Source organism: Anas acuta, chromosome 3 (assembly GCF_963932015.1).
Source record: "Anas acuta chromosome 3, bAnaAcu1.1, whole genome shotgun sequence".
Lineage (NCBI taxonomy): Eukaryota > Metazoa > Chordata > Aves > Anseriformes > Anatidae > Anas > Anas acuta.
In genome coordinates this window covers 103,198,146-103,222,650 of record NC_088981.1, presented here as the reverse complement: position 1 = coordinate 103,222,650, position 24,505 = coordinate 103,198,146, and the positions used below count along the sequence as shown (strand labels likewise).

Genomic DNA, 24,505 nt, shown 5'->3' with positions numbered 1-24,505 from the left:
GACACTATTACATTACATTGCTCTCCCTGTCTCGTGTGTCAGTAGTAGAGTGACCCTCATGTGATCAGCTTGTTTATAAGTACCGAATGAAGGAACTGAAAGTTCCCATCCTTTCAAGGAAATAACTTAAAATGTGGATAGTTGTGATCCAGTGGTGTCTGTAAGGGATTGCCCTTAGCTCATTCCTCTGAAAGTCGATGTAGTAACTGCTGGCAGCCAGTAATAACTTGACCACTGATATAGGGCAGGAGATGTGCTCCAGCTCAAGTCGTCCCAGCGCATGAGCTCTCCTAATGACATGTTCTAATTGACATATTTTAACTTGGCAAAAACTAAATTTGTGAGTGCTTGGGATTGTAAGTCAGATCACAATAAGGTTCAAAGCAATCCTGGCAAGTTTTCTGAAGTACTTTTGTTAAATTATATAGAAAAAAAAAAACGGCATTCTGCTTTAATGCTTTTTTTTTCCTGTTAAGTTGTTGTTGCAGTACCAGGACTGTACATGCCTAATAGATCCATCAGCCACCACACATTTAAAACTGTTTTATTTCCAGTCCAGTAGACTCCATCTTTGTAACTTACCAACAAAATAATAAATACTACCCTAGTACTGCCTGCCTCAGAAATACATTTCTGTAACACTATGAACAAAAGATGTTTATACTGAAGTTGCTTAAACCTTAGTGGAAGTGTTAGGAAAATCTTGTGTGGTTATCCTGCTACAGCTTCTGCGTTTTAATTTGACTTTCAGCAGCTAACGATTCTTTTATTATAACATTAGGGTCCTGAGTAGGTTAAGCCTGAGTGATTATTTTTTTTTTAACTGCAGTCAAGAAGGCTGAGGTCAATCTTGAAATAGACATAAGGATAGTACTCTTGATTGCTCAGTTGTAAACCGGGGATGTCCATGCCAGGCTGCAAAAGAAAACATGACTTCAGTACCAGTAAAGAAAGCGTTGCGCTGTTCCAAGCTAACCTGGATTGCTTTTTGTACTTCACTTTCTTAGGGGGAATGGAGTCTTGCACTTGCTGTGCTTAACACAGGGACTTCACACACAATCTGATGTTTGCTTGGTATTTTTAGGCTGTCTAATGCCGTCAGCATTGAGAGTTGATGCTTGTTTGTAACTTCATGAATGTGCATTGCAGCATTTCTGGGTGCTTCATCTCTAAAACAATATATTTCTTTCTCCTTGTTTCATGCACTGGGACTCTTATGCATGCCTGGTCTTAGGCAGTTTTAAGCTATTGGCTTTAAGCCATGGGGTTTCCACTGGTTTATCCTAAATCCTTTATGGATTAAGATGTGTGGAGGGAGAAAGTAAGTACTGCTGCCTGCTGAAGGCCCAGGTTGAGAAGTTTAGTCAGTGACAGCCGCTTACTGGACAGGGAGCTGTCACAGTCCTAGGGTTCATTTTGAATTATTGTTGTGTTGATCTGAAAGCTTACAGAAGGCATGAAGCTTTTCACCTGAAGAAACTGCTGTAACTGAGCAGACCAATTTCAGCCTGGTAGCTGTTAATGGTGGCTGCTTCAATGGAAACTACACTGTACACCTCCACGATAACCTGCCCCTGCCCGATGCCCCAGTCCATTCTGTAGCCACTGGAGGTTACAGCTGTCACCAGGGATCCTGCCTGAACCCCTACAGCACGTGCAGTTGTAGCCTAAATACGCACATCCATTATACTTGCTGCTGCGACTTCATCCAGGTGTTTGAAGACCACGTTCAGGACATCCCTCAGGCGCTTTATGGACTTCCTATTTGGCTGCAGCAACATCGCCTGGAAATTCACCGGGAGGCCATACCTTGGGACACACCAACACACGGGGTCATTTCCTGGGGGGGCACAGCTTTCCACCCCTGCCCTTCTGCGGGGCTACACGTTCTGACTTCTCCAGGAACCTCTGCCAGCACTGCCCGCTTACCTCAGGACAGATTCAACGAAAACTCTCAAGGCTTTCACGTGAATCCAAGCCACGAACGCTTCACTGAAGTTCACTTTCAGCCAGCGCAGCAGAGGGCCCTGTGAGGACAAATGTAGCGGTACCATGATGCCCTTCACTCCCTGAAGCTGCTCCATAGCTAACACCATCGAACCCACCACGGGCTGCTGAGGTAGTTCTCAGCCAACCCAGTATTGGCTCCCAGCTTATCAGAAGCTTGAGTAATCTTGGGCAAATTCTGTTATCTGTCCTGTGCCTTGGGTTTCAGTGCTAGGTGGAGCTCACAGGAATCTGCTGGAACTATAAAGCCATTTCTGAGTGAGATCCTTACACACACCAATACCAAGGGCCTAAATACACGGGCCATCGACTTGATGTGCTACTTACATATTGCTGTTTCTTATCAGAAGCTAATTTCATCAGCTCTTCCTTTTCACATTTCAGTTCCTTCTCATCAAAATAAAATTCTCGAACCATGAACCTGTAATTGAATGACATTTGCTCTCACAAGCCCTAGTCCAAGCTAGTCCAAGCAACATGCACACTTATTTTTTTGCATCTGGAGAAGCAGGATTGGGATGTTTAAAGGTGCTAGCCACTGAGGCATCTAAAGTATCTGGAGGGCAGGAGCTGAAGTCACTCCCAGAAAGCAAACTTCCTGCTGCCAGTAGCAGGAGAGCAGTCAGAACAATTCCAGGATCTGCAGTTCGGTGTTCAAATAATTGCTCTAACTAGTCACAGCTCCTTCCCTTCCCACTGCCTTCTCAGTGGCTTCAGGGCCAGCAGCAGCCCAAACAGTTAAGTCCTAAAAAACAGCAATGCTTTCAGCTGTACTGCACAGAGAACAAGTGTCTTTACCCTCATCGTCCATTTGTTAGCCTGACGTGCCTCGCAATCCATGACTGCCTACCTGTTCTCTCTGGCTTTAGCCTTGAAGTCTTCCATCACTTTTCTAAATAGGGTCACGGTGAAGAGTCCTCCCTCAGCATCCTCAGCGATCATTCTGTGGGAGGGAAAAACAGCTGCTGTGATTCGACATTGCAAACCTCTTGTGCTTTCACCTTCATCTTGCAGTTCTTTCTTTCACTTATGACACTGAGCAGTATTATTTACAGGATTATTTATTCCAGGTGAAAGGATATTGCAAATGGCAGTACACTGGATTATTCTATTCTACTGCAGAAAACAATTACAGATGGAAAGGTATTGTTTGATCTCTGTAAAACATTTTTTTTTTTATAAAGTTGTATGTGATTACATGTTTCTGAATTGTGCCTGGATTATTGTAACTATTTTTTTGTCTCTGTTATACAACAGGCAAAAGACCTGGCTCATTGCTCATGTGCGTACTGCATGTGGAAAGAACTAGATTACTGGAAAAGGGAACCACATGCTAATTGTAGAGAAAAAACAGTTGTTGGTTTATTTTTTTCTTTCACCTGTACTTTCCTTCAATGGTGTAATTTCTGATTTCAAATGAGATTGGGCAAATCTATATGTTAACATGGAGCTCATGTGTTAGACAAGTCATTCCTGAACAATTTGAGGAATGTCAGGGATCTCTGAAGCCAGCCAGGACCTTAATTCGGAATTTCACTTACTTGGTGGAGCGAGGCACTACCATATCAGAGAGGGATTCATACGTCTTCTGCCACTGTATGTAGCTTGACCTTTGAGCACAAGACGAGGCAGAGTAAATAAATACTATATACTAGAAAGCAAATGTATTGATAATCATAGCTAATTACGGTAATGGTTTGGAGTAGGAGCTGGGTTATGTGATAAAAACACATAAAGCTTCTTAGAATCATAGAATCATTCAGGTTGGAAAAGACCTCTAAGGTCATCTGGTCCAACCTGTAACCTAAATTCCACCACTAAACCATGCTGCTAAGTTCTAACTCTACACGTTTCTTGAAGACCTCCAGGGATGGTGACACAACCACTTCCCTAGGCAGCCTGTTCCAATGCTGCACAGCCCTTTCAGTGAAGAAATGTCTCCTAAAATCCAACCTAAACCTCCCCTGGTGCAACTTGAGGCCATTCCTCCTCTTCTTATCACCTGGTGCTTGGGAGAAGAGCCAGATTCCCACCTTGCTACAATCTCTTTAAGGTAATTGTAAAGTACAGTAAGGTCTCCCCTAAACCTTTTCTTCTCCAAGCTAAACAACCCCAACAGCTCCTTGTAAGACTTGTTCTCTAGATTCTTCACCAGCTTCACTGCCCTTCTTTGGCATGCTCCAGCACCTCAATGTCTTTCTTGTAGTGAGGGGCCCAAAACTGAACATGTTTCAGGCATGGCCTCACCAAAGCCGAGAACAGGGGGACAATCACTTCCCTAGTCCTGCTGGCCAAACTATTTCTGATACAAGCCAGGATGCTGTTGGCCTTCTTGGCCACTTGAGCACACTGCTGGCTCACATTCAGCTGGCTATTGATCAGCCTTCTCTCCTTTCCTGTCCTAGTCATCAGCTAGAGAGATGTTTTTCTACAGTTGCACCCTCAATTCTCATATAGTGTCTTGGGATGAGGAAGGGTATGAAGCAGGAAGCTGAAGGTGGGACAAACGAGGCTCTTGGCACACATGTACAGGCTGTCGCAGTGTCCCATGCTCCAGGACCTCCACGCATGATGCCTCTGGTCCGTGGGCAGGTGCGGTACATCTTGTGAGCGCAGGCCCAGAGCTGATCTGGTGCTATGCTGGAAACATGGCAAGAGCCAGCACTCAGAGAACGGGGTCAAAGGAAGGGTGAGCTTGCAAAGCGAGACATCTGTTTATAGGAGGAATCTGAAAGAACTTGCCAATAATAAACTCAACAAACTTACTTCAAACAGCTTTTCATAACGTGTTTTTCACAGACAGAAAAATGATGGTACCGTGTGTGTGTGTTGGGATAGGGCTATACTGAGAGGACAAGTTCTGTGTAGGCTTCTAAGAAGGACGTCTTGTACCTTCACAACTGGTGGTGACAGCAACCATCCTACACACAGGCACTAACAACTACATGACCAGCAGAGGCCCTGTGAGTATGGCAGGTCTAATTCCTTTTATAAACTGGCTAAGCTCCAGTAAAAATCTGTTCTTCTGTTTATTTATTTATTTTATTTTTATTTTTTAACTCCTACTGTTCCTACCAGGAGGCTGTTTGAGAACCTGCTCTGTAACAGCTAAAAACCTACATCCCACTTCTGTCCTGCTCTGACTTTGGAGCCGTCCTTGTTTCTCTCTTTCGTGCCAGCATCACCCTTGGCAGAAACCATTCTCTTTGCTAAGAAATCCACCCATTCCCCGGACACGGTGAGGATCAGCTTCCCCACCCTGATCCAGTATTGCCTGGATCCAGCATTTAGGCCCAAAACTCAACGCCGCACCTGAGTGCACGCGCCCATGCTATTGCCTTACTTTGGCACTACGACCAGCAGCGTGATGAGGTACTCGGAGTTCAGAACAAAGTCTTCTTTATGCACAATGTCTGCTAGGGTCCGGGTCAGCAGGTTTCCCCTAAAGTGAACAAGACAAAGAAAAAAAAAAAGAACATTAGCAGGAACCCAACAGCAGCATGCTGGGGTATCATGCTGCCCCATTGTTGCCAACAGTGCACACTGGGGTAAAAAAGCATCAGGATTGCAGTGTCTGAAGGACACATCTATGCTTCTAAAGTGGCCATTCATTTATCTTTATTGTACTTAATAAGAAAACAACTAATGCTAATTCCAGAATGTCACCGACTAGAGCTAGTTTATCCTTTTCCTCTATGTGAAATGACACCATGCTGCTGTTACTGTTTTTATAGCGAGAGTGTAGGTGGTTGGAAAGTGCTCCTCTGAAGCTGCCACCCCTCTTCCAGGCAGCACCACACCTTGCAGGAGGCACCTGCTTTTCTCAAGGCTGCTTGTGGGGCCATGTGTCAGACACAGCGAGTGATGTCAGTTCTGATCTAAGCCATCCAAGCACACCTGGATGGTGGAGAACAAACTGCCCCTCTCAGCAGCACAGGGAGATTACCTCCAGCTGAAGGATAGTGGAGACAGAAATCTCGTGCACAGGTGCTGCGGGGCCTGCAGGAGGTGCCTGCTCACAGCCCTGTTGATCACCTGAGATCCCACGGGGCTGCACACCTACTACACGCATGCGACTAGGCTGGACATGGCTGGTAAGAACCAGAGGGAAGAGAGCAGCTCCCTCCCTCCTCCACTGGGCAGGCGTGAAGAAGGACCTGAGCCAGTAGTTTTGGGGCTGAGGTTGCTGTGCCAGTTGGAACATGAACTAACTGGCCAGTAACAACTTACTAGATGCTTGTTAAGCCCAAGCTAGCTGGCACCAGTGTACACAGAGGCACCAGCATTCAAAGGTGGGCAGCACTGAGAGGAAGTGCCTGGACCATGAGGTCTCAGCTCCTGTCCCTCACCCCCTTGCTCGAGGTTGAGCACTGCTGCTCATGATCCCCACACAGAGCAGCTGCCTCTGTCCCGGGACTTAAGCTGACCTAGGAGTTGTGGAGCTGGAGAGATGCTGCAGGAGCAGGCTGAGAAGACAAGAAAAGGAAAATGAGAGCTTGTTGTCTCATTAGTGCATCCTGTCCATGATTACGCAGCCCAAGACAAACGCTTCTAACACCATCCATACCAAGCTGGAAGCACAGGCCAGTGGGGTTGGCTGGCAGTGGTGTGGCACGGGACACAAACACAGCAGAGGCCTGCAACTGTGATAGGGCTCTTCTGACCCTTGGGGACACCACAGTCCCCATGCTGAGTAGGTCTCCGTGAGGGACAGACATTTTTTGACAAATGTTCTGAGCCACCACCTGGAATTACTTTTTTCTATGGCTTCTGGTTGGGTTTAGCTGAGTTGGTGCCTGACTTGCCCTAGAGAAAATCCAGATCGACAGCAATTTTGATAGCAGCAAAATTCAGGTAGCAGCACATACGCAAAGATCATAATCAACGGAAGACAGGAGAGAGAATCCCTGGCAGAGACTTGCAGAGTTCTGCTAGCCCTTGCCTGGACCAGCAGAATGAAATAAAGAGAAGAAAAATGAAAGTGGGATGCTAGTAGGCACAGCAGGGAAGGAAAATAAATGCTTTTGCCTCAAATATTGTAGTTGACTTTCTGAAAAGCATTTGCAGAGCTCCCCTAGGAAAGAGCTCTGTGTTGCAAAGGAATCTGCCAGTTGACTCAGATGATCTAATTTCTGACTCCCTGAAATCTCATCAGAGCAATACAGTGGCATTCGGTTTTGACCCTTTCCCAAGACTGTTTCCTCCCCCTACTAACAAAATCATATTAGGAACTGCAGTCTCCCATGAGCTGATTTTAAGACAGGCTGATCACATCAGCTACCCCTCAGCTTCCCCTGCAGCTGTGGATGCTCAGCATGGCCCAAAGCCAGGCACTAAATTTGCTCCCATCAGAACACACGTGGCCCGCTGGACAGAAGTGGACATGGGCATGAACTGTCCTCCCCTGAGCCATGCAGCACTCCAGAGGTGAACAGGCACATGCTATACTTACACAGTTTTTTTCTCCAGGTTCTGCAAATTTCCTTTAATGTTGTTGTATGCAGCTGACCGGGTCTTCAGGTCTGTTTCTATTTGAGTCATTTGCTAGAACAATAAAAAACTGAGAGTCAATCGGGTGCTTGAGGCATTGTCCTCCTGCTCCTCCTTCCACCCCTGCACAGTGGCAAAGGGACAGAGCTGTCAGCCCCCCACAAACCAGCTCATGGCTGAGAGGGAACCCACATCACTTCTGGGTTCTGCAGGTGCCCTGTGGTGACGGGCCCTGTAGCCAGAAGGATTTTGTTAGCTGTTACTGTGTGTATCGTGGGTGTACCTAAGGAGCTAGTTCACCATTCCATTTGTTATCTACATCAAACAACAGATCACTCCTTCCTGAATAGGCCGGCAGTGTAAGCAACTCGTCTGACCAGCAGTGTGTTTGATTTAAGTTAAGGCCATCGATTTCACAAGAAAACTGACATGGAGAATAATATTAGTTACATAAAGCAATAAAATATTACAATAATGGGACTAAAACACAGAAAGCTTATCAATATGTCCTAGTAAATCTGATCAAGTGCCATATATTTATGTCATCAATAGGTTTATATACTTATTTTATATAAATATGTGATCCCTGTTATTGCAGTAGCAATTAAATTAACTGATTTTGGGCAGTGTGCTTCTGAGCCTGCTCCTGTTTTGCACTGAAGGCAAAACTCACTGACTGCCGTGATGGGAGGGACCAAAAACTGTCAGAAGACACGATTCCCCTTTCTAATATCTTCTTGTAACCTGGAGTACAATTTACCTTTGATAATGCTTCCAAAATATTCTTCAGCGGCTGCTTTATGGGATATTTGGCCATGTCCCACTCAAACCGGGTCAGGTAGCTGATGAGGTCAACTGAAAATACAAAGAAATGCATTAAAGCCGACAGCTTACCAAATAAGTAACACGAATTGGGGTCTTCCCTTGCTATACCCTACACGTGACTTTTAATTAGCATTAGAGATGGCTGTGAACCAGCGGCTCAGCTCTAAATCCTCACAGAAACTTGATCAAATCTGCACAAATCATGCGTTCAATCTAATCAACACCCCCAAAATAAGAAACGGGTTACTGAGTTTGAACAAAGATATTCAGAGCATAGCTGATGTTGCCTATCCATGATCCAGGCAAACTCTCACTAGAAATCAAAGCGATCCAGATGTGATGGGGAATTCCTCCCTCGCTGTGCCCACAAAGCTCCCCATCTCACACAAAGCCATACGGAGTTTTTCTACATGGATAAATCCAAATAAATGTCCAGCCACAGCACCATACGTCAGAAATTCATAGCAAGGCCCTGTGTGCATGCAGCCCTCCAAAACAAGACATCCTCAGACTGCTAGGAGCCCTGGCATTTTCCAGAATTAAGGGGAAATGATGCATAGGATGTCCCCTAGAGTAGGATGGCACTGCTTCAGTTCTGAAATCCAAGGCTCCCTAACCTCAGCACATTAAGCTTGGTGCATTATGGCACCAAGTTAAAATTCTCCTCCAGCAGCTTATGAATTCAGACAACTCCTCACCTACACCGAGCCCTGGGAGCCCTTAGGATCCCGGTCTCAGTGGCTAGACAAAGAAGCCAGAGGTGTTGTCAGCTGCAGGATGGGCTTCCTTCCACACCCGCAAGGATGGAGAATATCTGGGCAGCTGCTCTGGGGAGATGGGAAGCAGAATGAGGTCAAGGTGCTAGGGAAAAGAGGGGCACACGGGGGCTGCTCAGTGCTCTTGGTGCCTTGCCCAGAGTTAACTCACTCCCACAGCGAGGTCTGAGCACAGTTTCTTGTGGGATGGACGTCCAGGGTGTGAGGAATGCTGTATGAATTGAGATGCACAAGGAGGAAAGTGTAAAGGTGTTTAACTGCTTTACTGCCAGGCTGGGGGTGCTGCCCTGCCTTGCGTGACATCGAACACCCTGGCAGGAGAGCTCTATCCTTTCCACGGGCTTCTCTCACCCCACAACAGAGTCAGCTTACCCTATTAGATTTCTGAAGCATGGAAAGTCTTACATTAGGAGGAAACTGGCTTCTTATCGAAGGACAAACTGCCCAGGAGGCAGAGAGCATTGGCACGACCACCTTCTCCCTCCCTTTCTTTGCGAACCACAGCTGTAAATCTGCCACACATCCAAAGCACAGGAGTCAGGAGGTGAAGGTCCCTTCTGCCAACATCTGACCAGGAGCTGGCAAATCCTCCAGCACGGGGAGTGTGCAGGAATAGGGTAAAGCTGCAGCAGGGCTGCTGCATGCCTCATCCTCGGGCAGTGCTTGCTCAGACCTCCAGAGAGGAGGCAGGGGGGTCAAAACACCTGAAGTTCACAGGAGCACTTAGGAGAGGAGAGATGCCTCCTCCCCAGGGCGCTCACAGCTGCCCAGGAACCCTGCAGGCTGAGTCCTTCCCAACTCTGCTTCACTCACCCAGCTCTAGGCAGCAACTTTAACAGCTTTCCCTAAAAATGCTGGATTCTTCAAAATTGTTACTCCTATTTTATTTTTTTTTTGTCCATTTCAGTTTTGAGCTCATTATAAATGGAGTAATTCCATGACTAACCAAATTTTAAAGTTATTTCTGAGTTAGCGTTACTACAGTTGGAACAGAATTTGCTCTAGATCTTTTAAGAAAAGCTTTACTTACATTTCACATTTTTGATGGTCAATAAGCAAGAAAGCACCTCCTGCTATCGTGATATACCAAAATTCCCTGTATACACAAATCCAAGTTTTTCTTCTATAAGAGAGACATCTCCAAGCGACTGCTTCCAGTTGTCGCCCACTGGAATGCAGTGTGTGTGCTCATTTAACCAAAAGTGCTGTGTTTCTGGTATTTTCGTTTTCCTTCACACAAATCTAATCAGACAACTGCTACGCACAGCCAACATTTTAACCACCTGGTGGACCCAACTGCTGTCAGCAACATACACATCGGAGCTAAAACCTGACCATTTGTACAGTATAACTGAAAAACTAAACCTCAATTTGGACAGTCTAATTGTCTGAAATGGGCCAAGGCAGCAAGAAATCACATCTTATGATTTTGCTTCTGATTTCATGACTTTTTTTTATTTTTTTTTTTTGTTAACTAGAAAGGGGGAAAGAAGAATTCTTACAGCAGTATTGCTGCTGCTTATGAGGAAGACACTGGATTGTATTAGGGGAATCCTAAATATATATATTTGTACATTAAAATGGATTCTTTTTTTTAAGAAGCAGCCAGTAATATTTGAAAAGTTAAAGTCTTAGTTTGATATGACTCACTTGGCTGACCAAAGGACAGAAACTGGTAACATACGCAAATAATTTCCACATCCCTCTATTACAGCACATGCAGAGCTGACAGGAAAGGAAAAGGGTGTGAAAAGAGGAAACAAAGGAAATAAGTTGAACCTGATGTTTCTCAAGTCATAGGGATATCGTGATCAAGCTACGAGGTTGTTACTTGAGAAATCCATCGTAACCTGATCACTGTATCTCTACAACCAGACCAGGACTCGTTTCTAGCACTACTACACACAGATGCATGCTTGTAACACCACCGCAACCAGCGATTCTCAACATACTTTTCAGACATTTCATTTTATCCTTTAGCCCTGTAAGGTAATAAGTGGGATTATTGTACTTGTTACATAGTTGCACACATCAAATGTCAGTCTTATTTCATGCACAAAGGACATTTCTAAAAGAGCTTCCCCCTTTTATCCTTTACTCATACAGATTTCAAGTACAGCACTGCAGACAATCGAAGGGTGATGAAGTGTGCGCTGTTAGCTTCCTTGTCTGACAGTTAAAAGTGTTCCTCTACAAGCCTGTATGTAGCACGTGTAACACGTCCAGCTTCACAAGTGCAGGATGGCTCGGGAAGAACATGCTCTGCAGCAGCTCTGAAACCCACTCAGGGTCTAACAAAATGCGTAGAGATCTGTTCCTAAGTGTTAACTTTGTCCTTAACACAGGTTCCCTTTAGGGCCTTGAGTAGCATACTAAAGGAATAAAGTGAGGAAATAAGTTCTTGGAGGTCACAAAAACACCTCACTGAGTACTTAGAGACAATGCAGGGGAGCATACAGTGAAGCAGTGGGCTCCAAATTCATCACGTCAGAAGTGTCCTTGCTGTCACTGCCTGCTCTTCTTCTCTGCTGTGCAACAGCTGCCAGCCAGGGCAGGATATCAGAAGGGAAACCAAAGTCCTCATGTCCTGCTGCCTGTGAAGTCCTCACCCACCCAGCTGCTGAACAGCATCACAGCTCCACCACAGAACCTACAGATGTCAAGTTATCAGTGTAGGAAACTGCTCAGGCTTTGGTTGTAACCACAGCACCGAGTATAACATGGTGTTTCTGGTCTTGCTGCTCACAACCAACTCCTAACTCCCCAGGAGATGAAGTGTGTCATGTTTTGGAGCCAGTGCCTCAAACATCCACCTGTGTTGTCAGAAATCCATGGTTAACAGAGCACGGGATCCATCCCAGCACTGAGAGAGGGAAAGCAAAATACTCATAGATGCCGTGCTGCTGTATAGAATACAGTTTAGCTGCCTGGAAGTGATCCGGTCCATGAAGGGCACAAAAAGATGCTTGGCCATTTTAGGAATGAAGGAGGATGTCTCCTTCTCTGCTCTTCATTCCTTAGTTCTGGTGCTAGAAACATTTATTCCACAAAGGGGTACCAGCTGCTTAATACTGTCCCGGAAGCAGGAAGCAAAGCTGGAACTGGATAAAGCTTCTCTTAACTTTGAGAAGTAAAAAAAAAAAAAAGGGATCTGGCCAGATATGTTCTTAAAAAGTATCCCTGATTGTTGTCCTTTCTAATGTGTGAGTGTTTCAATTCTAGATGTTCACAGCCTGAAGCAAATATCAGTAGCATCAATGCATTAAGATATCCCCATTCACAGCACCTACCTCCATTGGCCAGAAGATTCTCCTGGACTTTATCTTTGGAGTCCTCCATGACTTCTCCTATATACTGGGCTATTTTCTTTATTACGCTTCAGTGTAACAGAGAAACATCGTTAGTGAAGAAACAACATAAAATAGTTACAACAATGATCTGATAAACACAGAGATACTCCAACAAAATTCTGAAGCAAGGCAGGTCAATTTGCAATTCAAATGATAATAAACAACCTGTGGCATATAGCAGAACTAAAATACACTGATTTCTGTAAACACATAGATAATATCTTCTTCCCAGTGCTCTAGAGTTCCTAGAAATACACTGTAAGTCATGATGCTTACAGCAGAAACCGGAAGACATGAAACCCATGTTTACAGCTCTGAAAGTGATGGAGTGACAAGACTACACACAGAACCATCCAGTCTAGCCCTGCTTGAAAACATGGTCCACAGGACGCTGAATAAACCTTTGTGGTTGCTGAGATAAGGTTCTGACTAGGCACTCAGGAGAAAACAAAGCTGTTCTCTTTGACAGTGAGAATTTCCATCTTATTCCTCTTCTTTAGGGGACTCTCTCCCCTCTCTTTATCATGCTGGACAAGACATTGCTTTAAGATGTGTGAGAACAAGGTTCAAATCCTCCTTTGATTCTGAGCAGTGATTTGGACAAATCTTCTCCTCCTGAAGATTTTTCTCTAGACAGTTTATTTAAAATAAAAAAAAAAAAAAGTGTCATCACATCCCTTCAGCAGTAGAATCATTTGATCCTAGACAAAGTACCTCTTTCATAAAGGCCAGACTGCATTTCTGGTTGTTTCTGTATCTTTCTGTACTCAGAACTATTCTCAGAATTTGGCCTTCAGCTCCCTAACAGTACCGGGTTTACTACTCCTTGTAAACAAAGCAACAGCTAAAAATTGACCGCCTGATCATGACATTTGCGGAGACATGAAGTGGACCATGGGGTGGTGCCACAAAATGACAGTGTGTTTTGAGACATCCTGTGACTTTCAAGAGCTAAGGAAAGGGATTTCAGGTACAGATATTATGAAAGTATCAGAGATAATGATTCTCTGTTGTGTTGCAAAGCTGATGTACAGGGCATTTAAAAGAAGGAATTCACAGAGGTAAAGATTTCTCCCACCTCCCTTCCTGGGAACAAGCTCACAGTTTCTGGAAAGGTTTTCTAGTCCTGTGACAGGGAGGAAAGATCAGAGACTGCTGATGCTGCCAAAAACACAGTGGTCAGAATTGCTGCTGTTCTCATGACACCAGACAGGAGCAGCTCAGAGTCTAGGCTTGGTGCACCGAACAGAGCTGCCCCATTCCCTGGGGGGAATCTCTACCAGCTCACAGCCCTTTAAGGGCTGCTCTGGCCTTCACTGTCCAGCTGCAGCACTTAGGGACCCCATGCAGGCTAAGAGGTGATGGTGGAGAACTGTGTTTTGCCCACACTCAGGCTGAGGGGAGAGTGCAGGGACCCACCAAGCCATTCTGCGTCAGCTGCCACCTTGCCAAATACTTCTGCAATTTTCAGCTGGCAGATGCAGCTGGTTTTCAGCTCCTTCCTGATGCCCGGGGAGCCCAAAGGAACTTGGAAGAAAACAACGCACAGCAGGAGGCTGGGCATGTAACAGAGAAAGCAGCCAACGTGAAAGCACATAAACCAGTAACTTTTCCAAGGGGACTGAAGTGTTTTAATTACAGGTGAGTGCAGCTGGTGGCTAACCTGGGAGATTGTTAGCTTTAGTCTCTCACCTTAGAGACTGATGGTGTGGCAGGTATGTGCTCTCATGCACCTTACAGCTCTAGTTGCCCAGCCAAGGCTTCCTGCCCTTCCAGCCCACATGACGTAGGGTCCCCTCAGGCAGGGTATGGCCAGAACAAGCTGGGCCAGAGAGATGTTCTCCTGTCCCAGCTTGGTCTCTGCACCTTGCCTTCCATCCCGGGAAAGGCAGCTGGGCCTCACTCACTTAATACATTCCCTGGGCAATGAAAGAGAGCACACCCTGCGTGCCACTGATGGCTGAGGCGAGCGAGAGGAATCAGACCCCTGGAGAAGCCCCGTTGACTACAGCAGCATCCAACAGCACACAGGTTTCACAAGCAGCCCTTAAACCACTCCATTTGATCAGGTGAGTCTCACCTTGAGCAAATATCACCTTCAAATGCTGTGTTATAAAAGGAGAGGGTTTCAACTAGACTGCCTTTAAAAAGTAGTAATAAAAACCTGTAGAGAGAAAACCTGCAAAAATAACTCCCTGTAGTTTATTATCATAGCTTGGAAAGAACACACATTTTGCTTGTGAAAATGCTGCAGTGTCATTACTTAATTAAAAAAGAAAAGTTTATCAGTCTTTAAATGATACTGTGTATTAATTGGCACTAGCAGCTAGGTCTCCAAAGGCTGCTGGCAGCAGAAGCCCTTCAATTTCAGGCTCTGCAGATGTTGGATCCTGGAGAGTCCCTGGGTAAGAGTAAGGGAGGGGAACGTCAGCTTTGGAGAGCACCATGGCACCTACCATACGGTGACATGGAAAAACACTCCGCCTCCTGTGTAAATAAATAATAAAAGTACATGGAAACAGTAGATCCTGCAAACTCTTGCCCCTTCTCTGCTGTCCTGGCAGGAGGCAGCGCTGACAGGTTTGTGCTGCCTGGCTTTACGAGCAGTTCTGTTTATCTAGCAACAGTGCAGCAGGTAGCTAGCTGCCACAGAGGAGCAGGAATGTAAGTGCTCAGGTCATTTAGCAGCCTCATAACCCTCTGGATGCCATTTGCTTCCACTAAGTGCAAGTGCTGGGCATTTTAACCCTTGACTCCCAGTTTATACTCCAGACCTTTGGTATCTATTTAACACTAAACATTTTTGGGCTTCCAGTACATTTGTGTTGATTATTCCCTGCTATTGCTCTCCTCTAACTCATTTTTCTTATTTTTTAAGCATGTTTCTTATTTTTAAGTCTTATTGTTTCTTCTTGATTAGTTAGCTCAAAGACAAATAGGAAGAGTCCTCACCTCAGGAGCTTACTCTGCAAAAGTTTCACTGCCTCCTTTGCTCAGTGCATATGCATGTCATACGTTGAGTGTCACTACTGGCACTGAAGGGACAATTTGTGGAGTAAAGTGGCATTCAGCTTGAACAAGGAGCTATATGCTACACTGAAGAGTTAAGACAAAGGTGACAGTGGGAGATTAAGAAGCTCATGATGGTATGTCACATAAACTATCCTCAGAGATACACTGATCCTACAGCAGGCTTTGCAGAAGTCTTAATTCAGTACAAAGTTTGGAATTAGTTAAGCTCTTCTGAAAATCAATTCTGCATGATTTTTGCAACCCTCAAACCAGAATCACACAATTGCTTGGCTATCTGCTGCCCTGAATAGAGAAATCTTGCATTAGAATAGGCAGCTGCTACTAGGTCTCTCCAAATCTACCCCCATTCCCACTTCATTTCAGCACAGACAATCTCCTGCAGTATGAACCAGGGACCTGGATGCGTTTACAGAGACTTCAGGGTAGTTTTCCCTGCCAGATGGACAGAGTGGCAACAGAGAAGGTTTTATGTATGAATTAACTATTAAGCTGCTCTGTCCTGCTAAAAAAATCCTGAAAAAGCAATTCTAAAAAGATCAAAATTGCATGTAACCCAGGGTGATCAAATGTAATCAAAACATAATCAGTAAGTACTGCTGTGAGTACCAGTAAAATCATTACACTGTCCTGTGGAGAAATGCATTCTGGCAGACTTACTTTTACCCAAACTGCCTAACATAGATGTAAACAGCTTCTATCAGTGTCTCTGTAAGCATTTGCATCCACCAGACAAAATTCATGAAAAGTACCAAGCATATTTAGACAAGCAACTCCTTATCAGTCCTGGCTGGGGGATAAAAGGCAAAAAGCCTCAGAGTTAACATATGGCTCTGTGGCCAAGACCACAGCAATATGTGAGGTATGCCTCCAAAGCTAAAAAAGAAAAGAGAAGCAGCAGCTTGTACTTTCATTGCTTCCTCAACAAAGCCTACTTTGTGCCATGAAGTATCTCAAAACCTGTCATTTCCTCAGCTTGCTGTTCTCTATCCTTTGTACACCCAAGTCAGTTTGGCCCTAACAGCAAACTTGGTGATGGTCAACAAGGAGATCCCACAAGTCTATGCATAAACAGGTTTGATACAACATGTGTCAAACAGTCAATATTTTGATATTAATAGTCAAACAGTCAATGTTTTGGGAGTTTAAAAGGGGGAGTCCCAGATTTCATTCAGGGGAACTTACTGCTTAGAACTCCTAAATCTGGTTGGAAGAGAGAAATCTCAAGAATAATATTCTGGAAAAAGAAAATCAGGGAGGGCTTCATATTATCTAAATGTTTTATTAATTTAAGATTCTGGATAGCGTGGAAGTTGCTGTACAATATAAAATAAAGAAAAAAAACATTTTTAACCGTTTCCCTTTGAGAAACATCTTCCCTAGTATTGCCACTCAGACATCACTGTACAGACAGAAGTGCCACTGACTTCATGCGGCCAGGTTTTAAAGAATAGCCCTTCCTGTGGCAATTGACAGAAGGGTTAAACAAACCTATCCACTTTAGTCAGGTCGTAGTCTGGGTTAAACTGAATCAGACTGAGGTGAACACAAGGACATACCATGCCATAAAAACAATGTCTGTTTCTCATTTGTAGGCAGTAAATAAGATCTATTTTACCTTTCAGCAAAGCTATCAAGTTTTCCCAACTCATCTGACAGACCAACAAGAGCATCCAGTGTCCCCACCTGTGCAAGAAACGAGAAGTAGGTGAAAGATACAGAAGCCTTGGACTTGTGTTGGCTTTCTTAGGGACTTTGACTTGTATTTAGCATGTGTGAATTCAAAAGTTTTGCAGAATTTCATTCACTCAGTAGAAAATAGAAGCAATTCCTTTTCTCAAAGCCCGGGGTACAAAAAGCCTTTTTCAATAAAGGAAAAGCTGTATATGACATCTCAAGATCACACATCAATGTTTTCCTTCCTGTTTTCATTCCTGAATGATCTTGTGGAACATATTGTCCTTTTTCCTGATAAAATGCTGGGTAGAAACATGCCCAACATACATACAAAACAAGTCTGATGTACTGGGAGAACCAAGCAAAGCAGTATGTATTCAAGAGGTTCTTCATTCTCATTCTTTCCTAATTGCAAAGACTAAGTCTCTCATAAAGCCATTTCCTCCTACATCAACATCTGCTTTTTGTGTGACTCTGTCACTGTCACAATCCTATGTTTAGGATGTGATTGTATGGCATTACAATATATTGCCGAAACTTTTCTTGCACTGTTGCCAGCTCAACATTACAAAGGGTCAAGATGAAGGAAAAAAGGAACAAAGAAACAAATTTTACATAGAACAATTAGCATCTTCAGATGCTGCAAACACTTTATTTCCTTTAATGTTAATGGACTCTCACCAATGCTGGCTGAGTTGGTGACTGTAAGGCACACAGAAGGTAAAATCATAGCAATCTCTGGGCACGTGTAAAAAGCAGCACCTCCAGTCTGCAGCATTCATGTGCTAATTCAGTAGGTTATTTACTTGAGAAGAGGCCACAATCCCCTTTCACTTGCATCCTTATGTAACACAAATAGCTCAAATTATAACCATTAACAATCTTTCTGGATTAAAGCCAGATCCTGGACTAAGTGTAGCTTTGTAAGTGATGGTCGATGGCAGCTCCCCAGGGAACCAAGTTCTACATCTGTTGTAGTTCCACTAACTTTAATGAAGCATATTTGGACTTTTCACAGCCACAAGTGAAACAAAAATAAGGTGCAAATCTTATAAAAGAAGGATTAAATGAGGCAAAGACATAATAAAATCAAGGATTAATACTCTCCCTATTTATATGATCCTATGAAGCTGTTAATGTAGCTGAATATCCACACACACCTATTTCCCATAGAGAAATATGCATTAAAGCACTGTCTTCTCTGTCAGCGGTCTTACTGGCATGGTTCTAGATACTTCACTACTCCCTGTGCATTAGTGATCCAAGATGTACAATGTTGTATGATTGTCACAGCTGGAAGAAAATGGTACGCCAGATGCAACACATTCGTTATTTAACTGGTCACCTTCACTCCTTACACATACTGAAGCTGACAAAAGTCAGCTTCAAGCAAAACAACTCCTGTTCCTTTCTGATCAGTTTTTAATTGACTGAACACAACTCATTCCCCAGTCGCAATCCTCTTCAGCTCTCTGCACATTGTCCCAAATGAAAAATCCCACAGAAGTCTCTAGTCCTGCCTGGGGATGTTTCATCACCCATACCCAAACCGCTTCCCCACTTACCTTTAAATCTGGAATATGGAACTTGCTGTTGCTGGACAAGTTGGATTTCAGTGTCACTGTATTCATTCTCTCCCATGCCTGCAGATTTGTTTTATCTCCTGGGGCAGAAATTAGCCAGAACTCCGACATGCTCTGATATTTTCCCTTCACTCCTGGTCACTGTAGAAACACAAGGCAGGTAAGAGGCTGACAAAGTCCCGCATAAAACGTGCTCTTCCCTAAGAACTGACAGAGCTAGGGTGAATTACTGATTATTTTTTTTTGAAACACGAGTACAGTGAGTCACCCTATGCCTCAGACTGAACTGGAACACGACCTTCTGCACAATGTCAGAGAGGGAGCGCAGCAGTTCCTCCTTTCTCAGGGCTGTTCCCTCCAGCTTCTGGACGAGGAGCTGAAGCTTCCTCCTCCCCTCGTCCCTCCCATGCCGGTCCACTCGCATCGCTGAGCGCAGCCTTCATCATCGCAGAGTTTGTGGACTTCGCTGACGGCCGAACATCACGCAGGACTTGTGTTTGATCAGTATTGCCTCTCACTTCTTCGGGCGCCCGTAGGCAGATGTGGGAACGAGATGTAGAAAGGCTGCTCAACTTGGAGGCTGCAAAAGGCGCCGCTGGAATATCGCTCTCCCTGTGTTTTCCTTTCCAGCTGGATAGGAAGGAGCAGGAGGAAGATGCTGTCAGCAGACTAAGACAGAAAACAGTTACAAAAACCGCTCGCCGACGGCTGCGCCGCTGCTACTCTGTGAACAGATCAGCGAAGCACAAACCACACACGGAGACCTCTGGTTCTTCCCCCGGGCGCCTCTCCGGGGCTTCCCTCCCGCCGTGCCCACCTCCTCACCCGTGTCCTCCTCCTCGTCCTCCTCCTTCATCTTCTCCTCCTGCCCCGTGTCCCCCCTCACCGTGCCCATCTCCTCACCCGCTGCCCGGGGCGGGCGCGGACATGCTCGCTGAGGCAGTGCCGGGCCCGGCGGGAAGCTGAGGCGAGGCAGCGCAGGGGGGGCCCTGCTGACAGAGGCCTCGGCGCTTTTAAACCCAGAGACATAACGCGGCTGTCACTCGCTTTCAATAAAAAACGGCTTGAGAGAGCCGGAAGGACTTGGAATAATTAAATTCTGAGGCAGCTTCTGTTTCTGGGGCTGCCCTGGCTGGTTTACATAGCAAATGTTCATGCAGGCTGCTAGGTGATGCTTCGCTGGCAAAATACAGTCGTGGCTTTTAGTCCTCAGTCTTAAGTTTGTCATAAATTACCTTAAATTTGTCTGAGATCTTGGGAGTGTTTTGTAGCTTATCTGAAGTAATGTTCTGGAGACCCTTTTAAACTAGATGTGCTCTAAGGGAAAGGAGCACCTAAATACCTGAGTAGCTGCCTGTGAGGGGCACCTCCGCAGATGGGGATTCAGCCCCCTCCTATGGTGCATCCAGTTCTCAACATCTGACTGAGTGCTCTAATCCCTTTGCTGTCACTTGGGTAAGCTTTCCTGTACAATCACAGAATCATTAAGGTTGGAAAAGACCTCCAAGATCATCTGGTCCAACCATCCCCCTACCACCAATGTCACCCACTAAACCATGTCCCTAAGCCCCACGTCCAACCTTTCCTCGAACACCCCCAGGGACAGTGACTTTACCTACCTGGGCAACTTGTTCCAAAAACCTGTAGTAGGTGTTTTACTTTCTTTAGAAGATATTGCATTTTCCTCTGGACCTATTCACGTTCCTGTGTACCAAATGTAAATGAAACCCCACAAGAAATGAAATTTTAGAAGGATGGCCCTTGTTTTTTCACATGATCTGTCCTAAACCAAGGGGTTTGCATTGCTTGGTCCCGGCAGTTCTGATCACGCACAAACTCAGACCTCTTGATGCTTGCAATTACCCTAATGAAGACCTATAATGGGTTCAAGTATCTCTGGCATTAGGTAGAAGCACCTCATGGGAGAAGTCCTAGATTTGGACAAGTCTGTAGTCTTAGACTTTGATAGATTTATTCCATCTAAATCATACTTCAGGTAACTAACAGTTCAGAGTTAAGGTTTATAGGTTCTTTACATTAGGCAAGATATACCATCAGGATTCATCCTCCTTTGCTTCTTTTTAACATTTTTAGTGGTATATAAAAAGAAATATTTGTGTGGAGTCTTTACTAAAAGCTCTCCAAAAAGAAACACAAAGACTTGCAGTTAAAATAGCCACCATTTCACTTTGTCTGCTTGCTTATTTGGTTTATTCTTTTTCCTGTCTAGGGAAATTAAAAATTCACTGTTCACGATTGTGATTATTCTAGCTCTTTACAAACATGGTGTTCCCTAGGGCACAGCAAAACGACTTTAGTGAAGTTATTAAAAAAAAAAAAAAAAAAAAAAAGCCATGTCTGTCATTTAAATAAACTGATTTTTAAAAAAAAAATCTTTTTTTGTTGTTGTTTCTTTAGACTGTACATTTAATTTTAATAATGAAAACTAGTTAGTTCAGGTATATACATCCTATACTTTAACCTACAGAATAGTGGTCTGAAAGGTGTAAAAGCGTAGTAAACCGTATCATCTGGGTAAGGCAGTTCTTCAGCCCCTTCCCATTTCAAACCAAGTACAGAGCTTACATTGGATCCTAGCTGTAGTCTCAAGCCACAGGAATGCTTTGCATGATTAATTTTAGAAAAGCTATATTCTCATAAGCTTCTTAAGGTTAGAATTGTGTCAGCTGACACTAGTGCTAACAGATGAGAAATGCTGTTTGCTGTAGTGGTGTTAGCTTTTGAGGATACTTTTGTATGCATGGATATTATAGTGAATAAGGTAACATCCAAGCTGAAGGGTTGTCGGATTTATGGATTCTACAATTCAAGCTATTTCATTCCTAAATGTTTCTGTTGTAGCAATGTCACTTTTTTGTTTCTTATAGTTTCATATGTAATCATTCGCCTTAGTTCCTTTTATTATAATGAAAAATATTATGCTACTTATTGATTTGATAGGAAATTTTCAAGGAAACATTATAATAATGCCTAAGCAAAATAGAACTGAATGTTTTATATTATCACTTTTTCCACTTTTATTCTGACTTCTTAATCTCCCCCCACCCTCCATTATAAATTTTTCAGTTCTGGATGAAGCAGCAGTGAACGTGGTAGAAGGAAGGATCATGCAGCAACATAGCTCCTACCACGGGATATAGGAGTGTGCTGCACACTGCTGCTAACACGGCTATGGCAGCTCCTGTGTCCCCTGCCATTTCCCTAGCTCAGACTGTGTGCTGTGCCATGTGACCTCAAAGCCACTTCATTCCCTTGTGATCATCATGTGTCTTTCTGTTCCCTTTGATCCATCAGTGCAAGGAAGCTTTGTGTGACTTTGCCTTTCTCTATGAGTACTTCTTCATATGTCACACTAGTGTGCAAAACACAGCCTCCAAATAGTCGTTAAAAGCATTAATACCTTATTTGAAATATCTCCCCAGGCAAATTTCTCTAACAGGGAATCAAACTTAATTACCTAGACAGTTATGACATTGATCTTAATGGAAAAGCTTATGTTTTGTCTTGCAAAACAGCAACCACAGAGCTGTTGTTCTCTATAAAACAATTTATACAGCTACTATATGCATTACCTGCACAGTCTTCCAGTAACATCTTTTTTTTTCCTCTGCTTAAAAAGAATCTTTTAAAATCCCATTTCCTAGTCCTGCAAGTGTATTACAGTAGTAATGTATTTAAATTAGTCTCAAATATCTCAGTGAAGGAACTCTTAAAATGACTTGATAGTAGATAGTAAAATACTGTTATTTAAATGAAAACATTTCCACGTATTTTAGGATTAATGTGCAAAGTATTTCTCTATCATAATTCCTTAGCTCTATGCATTTATATACTGAATGGCCATTGTCTAGTTACCAATAAAATAAGCAAAGATCCCTTTCAGTTTGCTTATCACAATAATGTTCCAGAACACCACTGTATCTTGTATGTCACAAGGTAGTGTCCACAATAGATTTTGAAACTAGAAAAGAAGAGAAAAACAACAACAAACAAAAGAAACAAACAAAAAGCAACCAAGAGAAATTATTTGCTCCTAGTTGAAAGCATTCTCTCACACCTATTTGCAGTCAGCACACCTAACTGCTCACCTATATTAATTGAAATAAAAATCTGAAAGTATATGATTACTACATGCAAGAAAGATTCATTGTACATATGAAGCAAAAAGTTTATTCAAAGCTTCAACCGCATCATTCAGATTTTGACTTTTTTGAACTTATCTGTAACATGCAGATCTTCTGCTCCAAAATTATCTGGACTGAAACTTTAATAGTCCACATTCTAGTTGATCTTTTACCTTTAAACTTTATAAAAAGTCTTAAATGTGTGACCGGCCATGGTCAGATTTATCAGTTAGTGATGGTCGAAGTTATTAGACAGCAGAACCTAGAAAAAAGATTGAGCTCACCCCGAAGTAGACACCTGGTGGCTAACGTGCTACATTGCTCCTCAGGCATCATTAACTGCACTCACTAGGGATGAGTCAGGTGTGAGCTTCTAGTGCCATTTGAGATGTCCTTGCACGACCTGCCTGGACTCCAGCTCATGCTGCAAAGGGCATGGGATTTCCATAGGTCTTGTGTCAACACCATCTAGGTGTCTTGGATACCTAAACCTAAAGGTATCTCAAATGCCTTTAGACAACCTACATTTAAGCAAGTGAAGACTTAGCTCTCTGAAATGGAAGCTTAGCACCCACGCAGACACATGTATTTTAGTGTGTTGATCTTGCGTGAATCTCAGCTATAAGACCCCCTAATGATATGAAGGAGAGTTCCTTCTAGTCACGGAATTGGTACTGTCGTTGATATGAAGTAGAAGAGTTCCTTCTAGTCATGGAATTGGTACTGTTGTTGAAATATATTATCCAGGGAGTATCATACAAAAGATTTGACACAGCTTGTAGTGGAATTATGTGTTGTTGTGATACAAGCTCAGTTGTGATCTTGTTTCTAGAAAATATACACGAATTAGATACATATAATTTTTGTTTTAGTTGTTGTTCTTGTAAACTAAAATAGGAATGGTGTTACTTTTGCATGTCCAGTCTTGTTTTAGATGGTGATGGTACAAAGCAGTAACAACCTTTTTGTTTGTTTGTTTGTTTTTTTTTTTTTTTTTGTTTGCTGGCAAGATGCTGCTCAACCAAATTCTGATTGATTGATTGATTTTCATCAATAGTGGGCAGGGTTCGCTGTAGGGCAAGAAAATCAATCTCCTCAGCCGCGTCTTTACAGGCAGCTCCTACCTCTGCCATTTGGCTGTGAGGAATGGCAACACTTCGGGCAGACAGCAGCCGCTAAGCGTTAAGGTTATAAAATGGGATTTTGCCTAACACCTCCCTCACCCAGTGACAACTTATCTACACCTCGGGGAAGGCTGTGAACGTCCCCAGTCCCCCCCTACGAGCTGTGGCGCAGCACAGCCGCCACACCACACCACCCCCGTCCCCTCAGCAGCGCCCGCCTCACGGCGCACTGCTGCCGGGTTAAAGCGGCAGTCCGGAAAGCCAGCCGCTTTCCGCTTCCCCTCCAGTCGGGAGGAAGAGGCGTGCGAGGCCGTCGCCATGCAGGTCTCCAGCCTCAACGAGGTGAAGATCTACAGCCTGAGCGCCGGCAGGAGCCTCCCGGAGGTGAGCGAGGGGCCGCTCCCCAGGGGCCGCCGCCCGCCGTGAGGGGGCCGAGGCCCGCTGTGACCCCTCGAGCTTCTGGCCCCCGTGCTGCGAGAATAATTGGGGTGATGTTTC

The 24,505-nt window shown here is 44.1% G+C and overlaps 2 protein-coding genes across 3 annotated transcripts in view; one reads left to right on the top strand and one right to left on the bottom strand.

Annotated features, from left to right (window-relative positions):
• Positions 1-528: 528 nt before the first annotated feature.
• On the bottom strand, positions 529-19,477 carry ATP6V1C2 (ATPase H+ transporting V1 subunit C2). 2 transcript variants are annotated; one of them, XM_068678594.1, is made up of 13 exons: positions 19,037-19,477; positions 18,721-18,879; positions 17,097-17,164; positions 12,389-12,474; positions 8,258-8,352; positions 7,460-7,551; positions 5,351-5,449; positions 3,549-3,617; positions 2,858-2,950; positions 2,335-2,428; positions 1,930-2,027; positions 1,680-1,809; positions 529-915 (listed from the first exon to the last, which is right to left on the bottom strand). In XM_068678594.1, exons 2-13 carry the CDS (start codon positions 18,847-18,849, stop codon positions 820-822), a joined length of 1,149 nt encoding a protein of 382 aa, XP_068534695.1. In that variant the 5' UTR covers positions 18,850-18,879; positions 19,037-19,477; the 3' UTR covers positions 529-819. The 2 variants fall into 2 exon arrangements, with proteins under 2 accessions (XP_068534695.1, XP_068534696.1); XM_068678595.1 differs by lacking the exon at positions 19,037-19,477 and adding an exon at positions 19,007-19,025.
• Positions 19,478-24,234: 4,757 nt separating this feature from the next.
• The window catches only part of NOL10 (nucleolar protein 10), a 48,588-nt gene continuing 48,317 nt past the window's right edge, over positions 24,235-24,505 (top strand). The window contains exon 1 of the mRNA XM_068678591.1: positions 24,235-24,391. Coding sequence (XP_068534692.1) covers positions 24,326-24,391 — 66 coding nt within the window. The 5' untranslated portion in view covers positions 24,235-24,325. The remainder of the gene's footprint in view (positions 24,392-24,505) is intronic.